We start from the raw sequence: 9,814 nt of genomic DNA, 5'->3' as shown, positions 1-9,814 counted from the left end.
TGGGGAGGATACATGCAATTTCTCACTATGTATTTTTTCTTATCTCCACAGCATGAGCTTCCCAGTGGTAGCTGAGCTCATGGCTCAGTAGTAAACAATTCGCCTGCCAAGGCAGGAGACATGAGTTCAATCCCTGGGTAGTAAGATTCCCTGGAGAAGGAAACGGCAACCCACTCAAGTATTCTTACCTGGGAAATCCCATAGACAGAAAAGCCTGGTGGGTTACAGTTGATGGTATTGCAAAAGAGTCAGATACGACTTAGTGACTAAGCAGCAACCGCAGCATCTTCACAGAATACCTGGGATTCACATCCGTCTTTCTCATGACTTGATATTGACTTTTAAAAACCACAGCAAGGCATGGTATGAATGCCTTGGGGGCCACTAATGTAGAGCCTAGGGATAGAATGAAGTATGAGTTTTCAGGAAAGTACTTCTCAAAGTGAGTTCACATAGTATGAACTCACAAGATGCCTTGAACAGATTTGAAAAAGAGTCTAGTAGTAAAGAAATCTGTACATATTCAACTATAGAGTTTTCATTCATCTCTCTTCTTCTTTATTTTATAAATATCTATTAAAATTTCATACACTATTTTGAGGAAAAACTAGAATACTGGATAAAGTGATGGGGCAAAGAGGAGGTTAATGAAGCTAACACAAATTGTATTGCTTAGTAATTTTTTGGAAAGCCTATCTTAGTGCCTCTTTCCCTTTAGTTCAAAAACATTCATCAAAAAGATACTTTTCTAGAGATTAGGGGCAGACTTCACAGGAGATACTAATCTATGCAGGCAAAAGCTATTTCTGTTTTAATTACTCTGAATATTTAATTCTTAGCATAATATATCAATGCTTGCTTGCAAAAGGAAGGAGTAAGGAAACAAGGGCAAAAACACACAAACAAAAAATAACGCCCCCCACCAAAAAAAAAAAAAAAAAGAAAACAAACTGGCTTATCAGAAACAAATCATTCATAGCGGTGGTCTATAAAAATATCATATAAGAAAAAACTGACCAAAAAATGTTGTCTACTATCTAGAAGCTGAATCCACCAAGGCATTTTTTTTAGCGACAAAGGGTACTCTGATTTAAGGGCTGTTACAAGAGCCTACAAATTGGACACTGACCTGAGCCAAAGGTGATTTATTTGAATTATAAAACAAAAGAATTTTTCCTTTATTAATTAAGAACATAATATATATATATATATTTCTTGTAGCTTGACAGCTGGAAGGAGAAAATGTGTTAACTAGAAGCTGCAAAGGAATTCACTTTTGTAGTTCTTTATAAATTAAATGCACAGTCATACAAATGTTCTTCACCTGTCACTGGGATTCCTGACAGCTTTGCAACACTTTTGTGTATCAGGTTCTTTCCCTGGGCCTGGAAAAAACTCCTTCTGAGGGTGAAGGCTAAATTCATTCAGGTTGAAGAGTCCTCGAAATCCCGCCAGTTTCCACTCTGGGCTCCCCAGGTGTTGCAGCAGTAAAGAATCCACTTGCCAATGCAGGAGATGCAAGAGATGCAGGTTCGATCCCTGAGTCGGGAAAATCACCCAGAGTAGGAAATGGCAACCCACTCCCCTATTCTTGCCTGGAAAATTCCATGGACAGAGGAGCCCGGCAGGCTGCAGAAATTAGAGTTGCAAAGAGCTGAGAGCTGGACAGGACAGAGCACACACCCACATCCCCCACCTTGCCCTTAACCCTGCCAGATCCCACCCTTAGCAAGTATTTGTACTTGCCTTTTCTTTTGAATTCTTGTGACAGTTTTCTATTACTGAAGTTTTATTTCACATCTCTGCTCTGAAGTGAAATTTAGCATGAACTCTGCTGATTTCTTCTTCAAAAGATAAAATACATTTTCACAAGTTGAGGGCATTAAATATTATTTGTTTAATCGTGTACCATTGATATACCTTTTCTCTAGCTCATGTACAATAATTGAGAGAATAGTGTAATACTTTAATAAATCTTTCTGCTAACTTTTCACTTCTGCCATTTGTAGGAGCTTCCATGGCATACTCAGATTCAACAGAGCAATGATTGTTTTGTAGGTGCCTCAGTGGGTAAAGAACCTGCCTGAAATATAGGAGACCCTGGAGACATGGGTTTGATTCCTGGGTAGGGAAGATCCCCTGGAACAGGGCATGGCAATCCACTCCAATATTCTTGTCTGGAGAATCCCATGGACAGAAGGAGCCTGGCAGGCTATATAGTCCACAGGTCACAAAGAGTCAGATGCAACTGAGCAAAGCACTACCATTTTCATATTGGTAAGTGATATATTTTGTCTTTATCCACATATACATTGAAAGTGAAAAGTGAAAGAAAGTGAAGTCGCTTAGTCGTGTCCGACTCTTTGTGATCCCGTGGACTGTAGCCTACCAGGGTCCTCTGTCCATCGGATTTTCCAGGCAATAGTACTGGAGTGGGTTGCCATTTTCTTCTCCAGGGGATCTTCCCGACCCAGGGATCGAACCCTGGTCTCCTGCATTGTAGACAGGCGCTTTACTGTCTGAACCACCAGGGAAGTCCACATATACATTGCTATTGATGTAATATTAATTATTTTAATACTATTTATCTTACTGCTAACCTAAATTAAATGGATCTCTGAAATCTATTGTCCACTTACCACGGATATTTTTAATATTTTTAAATGAATTAAAGTTTTCTATTTTTAATTTTCCTATTACTAAGATTATTAAAGAATTCAAGTTCTTTTTATTTTTAGAGAGCATCTGATCCTGTAATTGTACTTAGTGAAAAAGAATGAAGTATTTATGAAGTACAATAGAAGAGAATTTTTCTTTTCTACCCAATCCCTGAGATAACTGTTTGACATCCATCATCTTAAGAAATTTTTCATGAATTATTCTAAAGCAATTAAGAAATGCCCATTTTATTCCAATTCTCACACTTAATTTAAAAAGTAATTATTTAGTAAAATAACTAAATATTAAAAATAATTTGTTAAGTACTTTTGCAGCCAAAAACTTTATATTGTATCTATCTTAAGGACCTCATGGGTGGGGAAGATCAGATCACTAAGTAGTGCTTGTAGAGTGGGATCTATAATTTCAAACGCTTTTAACATTCTTCATCAGTGACTTTTAGTCACTTGCTACACATCAACACCAATTTCTATTAATCACCACCCAATCCATAACCAAATGAGAAAACGAGATTATGCATTTGGTCATAAAATATTAATGAAGAATTCTAAAAGTGACAAAATGGTCTGTTTTTGATTTGTCTACAAATCAAAGCAAGCAAGTCTGTTTTACATAAATGGCTTTTTTACAAATTTGAAATGTGAATATATTTTATTTTTTTTCCCAGTGAGTACACAATACACAATTCTTTGACAATACTATTAACCAATTTTATGCCAATTTCTTTTCTGATCTAACAACATCAAAGGAAACACATTAAGATTTTGGACGCTGTTTTGTGACTTAAACAAACTACAATTAAAAAAAAATCCATCTATAAAACAAAGTATAAAAAGTCTACCCACGGCCACAAAATCCCTTATCTTGCAACACTTTAAAGTCACAATAAATGGTTTTGAAAAGTATGAGATCAGAAAAATTAGTAAATTGAACTTCGTTAAAAAAGTATGGTGTTTCCTTTGAAGTACATATTCAAAGAGAAGCAAAAGAAAAGTTAACTTCACCTCTAAGATAATGTGGAAAGGCATGTTGCTTTACACCAATTCTTGTCAAGTAATTCTATAAATACAGAATACAGAAGCAGGTGAACAAATTAGTGAATGTTATGGTTCTGCATATCTTTAATACTGACACACCATCACTTTCCAGTGGAGAAGATAAACCATAGTTTAGAGCTTCTTCGTATTATAAGTTGTCAACGGGCAATTACATAACTTTGTTGAATAGAAATCTGGAGGTGTTCTATTAAACTCATACAAACTTTCAACTCAAAACCCATTGAAAGTATATTTAAATAGAGCAGTAGGCTATGACATAGAACACCATTTAATATTTTGTTACCCCGAGAAAATCAACTTGCGATGTTTTTACTTCCCTTTGATTACAGGTTATTGTAAATGCTGGTCTTCATTTTCCTATATTTGCCATTGAACTGGATTCAAATCCTATGAAGAAATCAGTTGTTTTCATATCCCCGTACTTTAAATTCAGCCTGGGGGAGAATTGGAGAATGGGAAGCACCACTCTGCTTGCCTACACTGAGGAATACATGAATTGGATACTAATTCGGCCGCTGCCCCCAATGCAGACCATGTGTGTTAAGAATGGAGCTATTCTCGTGTAGGGCATGATGACACAGCAGGGTTGCCTGTGAGGGCAAGATGAGATTACATTCTCCTACCTAGACTTCCTTCTGACAGCTTAGGCAGGCCTTTGTTTAGACCTGCACAAGAGTGAGTTCTGTGCACTTCCAGTCATTTAACTGGCTTCCAAATGAAAAAAAAAAAACGTGGTAGCTCTCATGACATTCTGACTTACACTTACTGGAAGTTTTTTATGTATAGCAAGGTGACAAAGGCTTTGATTTTTTGTAGTCTTCCTGAATTCAAATGGGTAGCCACAGTATTTTTTCTTGCTTTATATCTACAGGAGGAGAATATTTTGGGTGCAATATTAGCCAATTAATCTAAAACTAGACTGAACAGAGAATGTGATCTATTGTAAAAGAACATTCCAAGGAATCATAAGGCGACATACTCTAACCAAAACAGTTAATTTTTATGAACTGAAGGTATGATACTATGCCCTGGATTACTCCAGAAGCCACATAAACATACTCTGTTTTGAAATCTTTATTAGCCACATACACCTGCCAGTTACCAGGGGTAAAAGTCTATGTGTAGTATCTGTAATGAATTAAAGTTTCAGGCTAACTTGGGTTATAGAGGAGCATGAAGCATAAAGAAGGAACCGAAAAATGAACAAAAATTTGCATTTAAATAGAAAGAGATGAAGTAGGGGATTGCATAAATAAAAAACTAAATTCTTCACATCCTACAGTTGCATATAGGTATGTATTCATTCTTCACAGAAACATCTCATCATCCCCAGTCTCTCTGTCTCAGAGAAATCAAACTGCATTAAAATTCAGGCACTGATGGTAGAAAGATAACAAAGGGAATAATAAGTGTGTCTCAGAATTCTTTTTCTCTTCAGTGTAGAAATGAACTACATGGGACCAAGAAGATGTAGGGGGCCCATAAAGAACAGTATGTTCCTCTACTCTTGCCTGCATTGGTGCAGCCTTAGGGAACAAAAAGATGGAAACATTTAACTGGTTCCTCCCTTTGCTATAACAGTATGATACACAGTTGGTGACTGAGCTAGTAATGCACGGAGTATGAACTGTCGTTCAAACTGGTCCCATATTTTAGAATTGATCTTAACCATCCTAGTGAATATTTTTCAAAGTACCAACTACTGAACATATCATAGGACAAACATGAGAAAGCATAACTAGAAATATAATTTACAATTGTGTAGGTAGCACATGGAAAAATGTCACAAGTGGGAATTTCAGGAAATTTCTCTTCTACTTGACTGATTGACTATACATGTACAGTAGCTAATATACATTTCAAAGTCATCTTCATTTGGATGATACATAACTGATGTTCAGGAACTTCTGGTTCTCAAAGTCGTAAAAACAAATGAGGCAGGACACTGTTATTAATGTCCACTTATGAGGTTTGGTTTTATTTAAAAAGTGTATAAACATGCATTGTTCTTCTTTAAAATTATTCTTTTCGATTTACTCATTCAAAATGGGTCAAAGATTTTTTAGTTGGTAGCCAATTTCTGAGAATGAACCATAAAAGATTTATTCCAATAAATCTACTTACTGTGAACTGAACATACTCTGAACACTGCTTTTTAAGCACTTACAATTTGGCTATACATTTGGTGGCATAAACTTCACTTCTTAATCAAATGAAACACAAAGTTGCAAATAGACTGCATTATTTTTAAAAAGTCATGAATTTAAGTGATGCAGCTCTATCCTCTAGCATGTACTGTACATGTATTAGAAAGATGAAACAAGATATTGCAATAAGACTTTTTGTATTTGGAAGCAGCCCAAATATGTCCTAATAATAAACTGCCTCTTTAACTATTTGCTAGATATTCTAGAGTTCATTTTGTTTCCTTGGGGAACTTCATATTATATTCTGACTTAATGAGTTGGAGAGATTAGTTATGGTAATTCAGACAATGCTTTTTTAAAAAACTGTAATATAAATACAGCTCTTGTGAAACACACTAATTTCATTTTGCTTGTTGTAATTCTGAGACAGGTCAATTACAATGACAGGTAAAGTTGTTTCTAAACATAACTTTAATTTCCTTTTTTTAAAAAGCAAGTTAAGTACATCATTGCTACCTGTATATTTTAATGCCTATTCAGTTTTAGGACTTCAGCTTCCTTCTTTTGACCCCTGTTCTTATCAATAGTAAAAGCCACGTAACTGCTTTTCTTTTTTTTTTATCATTGACTCAGTCCCTGATGTTCAAAGAAGACTTAGCCAACATCACTGTTACTTTGCATCTTCCTATTTCTACACCCCAACTGAAACCCCCCTAACGTCATTGGTTACAACCAGCATTATCCAACCTAGCTTACAGTACAGAAACTCCCTTCACATTCAGTCTTTTTCTTCATGTCACGAGGAGTAGAGATTTGTGCTTATCACCAAATAAAATTGCAGTGCAAAATTTAAACATAAAAGTTACACAATTAAAAGTTAATATATGGCACCACAGCCTATTAATTCACATATAGTACAACAGACCAATAAGAACAGACAATAATATGAACAGAGCTAAAAAGAGTGAGCTTGCATAGCAATGCACAAAAGAAATTATATACAGAGGAAAATCCTTTTCTTCCTGGAGGGCGAGCTTTGTTTTCTTTCTTTTTTATATACTCCTGACAAGAAAGAGTTAAGGTGGGTGGTGTACTTAAGAGAAGAACACAAGTAGAATATCTGTGGGATATGTGTGGCTGTGTCTTTACATTGCATTTACAGTTCTTTTAATAGTACATAAATAAAGAAATTGTTCATTGCACTGTTTAGTGTTATCACTTCCATGAGTTCAGACCTGATGGTCTTTCAGAGCAGCTTTGCATGTCTCCTCTCAGTTACTCTGTGAAGAGATTAAAAAAAACAAAAAAAAACAAAACAGAAATAAGTTTACATTTAAATTAAGTATTCTGCATCTTGATCAGCATAACAAAAGCAAGGCAAACAGATAACAGATGAAGATGACATCTTGGATTTTGTTAGGTTGTGAATTTACAAATTTTTGCTTATGGAAAGGGAAAGACAAAGAACGTTGTAAAATTTCGAGACTTAAAATCCAAGTAAATTATTTTTATATTTCGTATGAGCCTATAATTACTCCCATATAATAGTTACAGTAAAATCCAAGTAGTCCTGAATCAAATTAAAATGATAAACACATCTTAATTATAATCAGATTAGCAATAGGTAACAATAATAATTCCCATTAATTAAAATGAAAGAAATTTAGTTTTGAAAGTACTTTCAGCTTTCATTATCTTATGGCATTCCCCAGTCTGAGCATCAGAGTAATGTGAGCATAAGAGTAATGCAATGCTTTTGATAAGGGCATAGAGTCAGGACGGCAGTTTCCTTTCTTTTTGCACAGAACCAGAGAAGGTTGAGAAGATTGGAATTCAGGGCTATTCCTTCAGATAAACTGAATTCAAGGAAGCAGTTGAAAATATAATACTGACACTGGTTAGTGAAACTGGTAACTTTCATGATGCAATGAACACAAAGAATTCAATGCTTTTTACTGTGTGTGACAAACTGTGACATCCTCTCTTTCTCTAGTATTTTATACTTAAAAAGTAGTTTAATTATATTAACTACCAATGCCAGTTCTTTAAAAGAGAAATTTATATGTTACTGAAATCAAAGTACTACAAATGAACTAAAATCAATGATGAACTTTTCAAGGCTGACTTCCTAAATGTATGAAATAAAAAAATGAAGAGCGACTAGGGGATGAGGAATTCCCAAGAAGGTTCTTTAAACCTACCAACAAGCCAATATTTTCCTATTGTGCTCAGTTAAACAGGCAAAGAAAACTACAAAAAAAAACTATATTTAATTAACATGTAAGTATTAACATTAATTGCCTAACTTCTATAATTTCTGTACAGAAAAATCCAAGCTTGAGACAGAAGAAATGTTTATTTGACTGATAGAAACAGCAATGGTCTTTATTATAACCAAACCTGCTCAAAATCATAATTCAATTTTTTCTCATTGTAAAGCAAGCTTTCTACAATTTTGAAATTTGTTTACTGTGGCAGTGTTATTGATAAGATTCAGGACATACTTCAAAATATGGTAACTTAGCATACTAAATATCTTAGAGTGAGGGAGTTTGAAAAAATTAGCAGAAGCATAAAGAGCACTCTGACCTCTCCCACCTCACCCTTCCCTGAAGGATGATGATAAAATCTATGTGACAGATACCTGCCCTGTACCAAGAGGAGGGAAGATACTCTTGTCAAAACCTTGTTAAACTAACCCTTAGTAACTTCTTCACCCTTTACTACCCCCAGCCCAAACCTCTTTTTAAATTCTCACACATTTACTGTTTCTTTGTCTAATGGAGCAAAAAGTTGACTGCTCTGGTCCCTTCTTTGAGTCTTCATTCTCTTGTGAAGGCTCCCATGTTCATGTAAAAATTCAATAAAATTTGTATGCTTTTTTTTTATCCCCTGTTAATCCCTCTCATCAGTTTGGTTTTCAGAGCCAGTCAGATATTCTAAGAGGGTCAAGGAAAACATTTTTCTCTCTTACGCTATGGGCCCAGTTTTCTTTCTGAATCACCACAGCCTTTTAAATGCCCTAAGGCACTTACATAATTCACCTGTAAACTGTCCTTGACTACTTGAGCCCACATATCCGATGTCAAGAAGGTCGCTGGCATTGCGCTGGTGGCTTCCCCTCAAAGCATCGGCTTTCCTAGGTCCAGTGGATCCCTTAGAAGAAGCCGTTCCTGACGAGCTGTGACCCCCTGGAGATGGGAAATTGGGCTTGCTGTAGGGCACCAATGTCTCCTCTGAAAAAAAGGGAACGCAATGGGCTTAGGTGAACAGTTACACAGAGGCAAAACAAATTTAGCTTTAAGCTCAAGCTAGGCTTTTTTATCATTTCACTCTTTAGTAAAATCAAGAAGAATTTAACAAGACCCAGATATTAAAGGAATTTCTATGTGCAGGCAATATTTCCTACAACAGGAACTGAGGCAGGATTAAATTAAAAGAGATCTTGGGATACGTACATATCGTCATGTATTATTTGCAAAATTTATATTCATTATAAAAGAGATTTGCATATAATGACTGTAATGTTTGACAAAATCTTTTCTGAAAATAATTTCTGGGTTCAATGGGGCTGAAATTTAATTTTTTCATTAAGATGGAAGGAACATGGTTTTTGTCTTAAATTATGGCAACATTTTCTCAATTTAGATAAAGATCTACACGTTAGTTAATAAACTAAGCTTCTTAAATTTCTATTGCTTCACTGAACAGAAATACACTATTTGAAAAGCTGTTTTATTTCCTTAAAAGAAAAAGAGAAACTCATTCATTTTAATAATTAACGTTTCTATCCTTTTTATGTACCATCTCTCTAAAAATAATTCATGATGTGCATTTGCTATTGTTGCTAAGTCACTTCAGTCGTGTCTGACTCTGTGACACCATAGACGGCAGCCCACCAGGCTCCCCCGTCCCTGGGATTCTCCAGGC

General features: G+C 35.4%; 1 protein-coding gene across 16 annotated transcripts in view; it reads right to left on the bottom strand.

The window, feature by feature from the left end:
• Nucleotides 1-3,311: 3,311 nt before the first annotated feature.
• Nucleotides 3,312-9,814, bottom strand: part of ROBO2 (roundabout guidance receptor 2) — a 1,473,778-nt gene continuing 1,467,275 nt past the window's right edge. For 14 of the 16 annotated variants that reach the window (XM_070789256.1, XM_070789396.1, XM_070789516.1 and 11 more), the window contains 2 exons: nucleotides 8,920-9,120; nucleotides 3,312-7,164 (listed from right to left, as the gene is read on the bottom strand). In XM_070789256.1, the coding sequence (XP_070645357.1) occupies nucleotides 7,163-7,164; nucleotides 8,920-9,120 (203 nt within the window). In that variant the 3' untranslated portion in view covers nucleotides 3,312-7,162. The remainder of the gene's footprint in view (nucleotides 7,165-8,919; nucleotides 9,121-9,814) is intronic. The other 2 variants (XM_070789313.1, XM_070789635.1) reach the window with 1 other exon arrangement.

The sequence above is a fragment of the Bos indicus genome, chromosome 1, assembly GCF_029378745.1.
Source record: "Bos indicus isolate NIAB-ARS_2022 breed Sahiwal x Tharparkar chromosome 1, NIAB-ARS_B.indTharparkar_mat_pri_1.0, whole genome shotgun sequence".
NCBI classification, from domain to species: domain Eukaryota; kingdom Metazoa; phylum Chordata; class Mammalia; order Artiodactyla; family Bovidae; genus Bos; species Bos indicus.
Note: the sequence above shows the minus strand (reverse complement) of the source record. Positions and strands in the feature narration are given on the sequence as shown.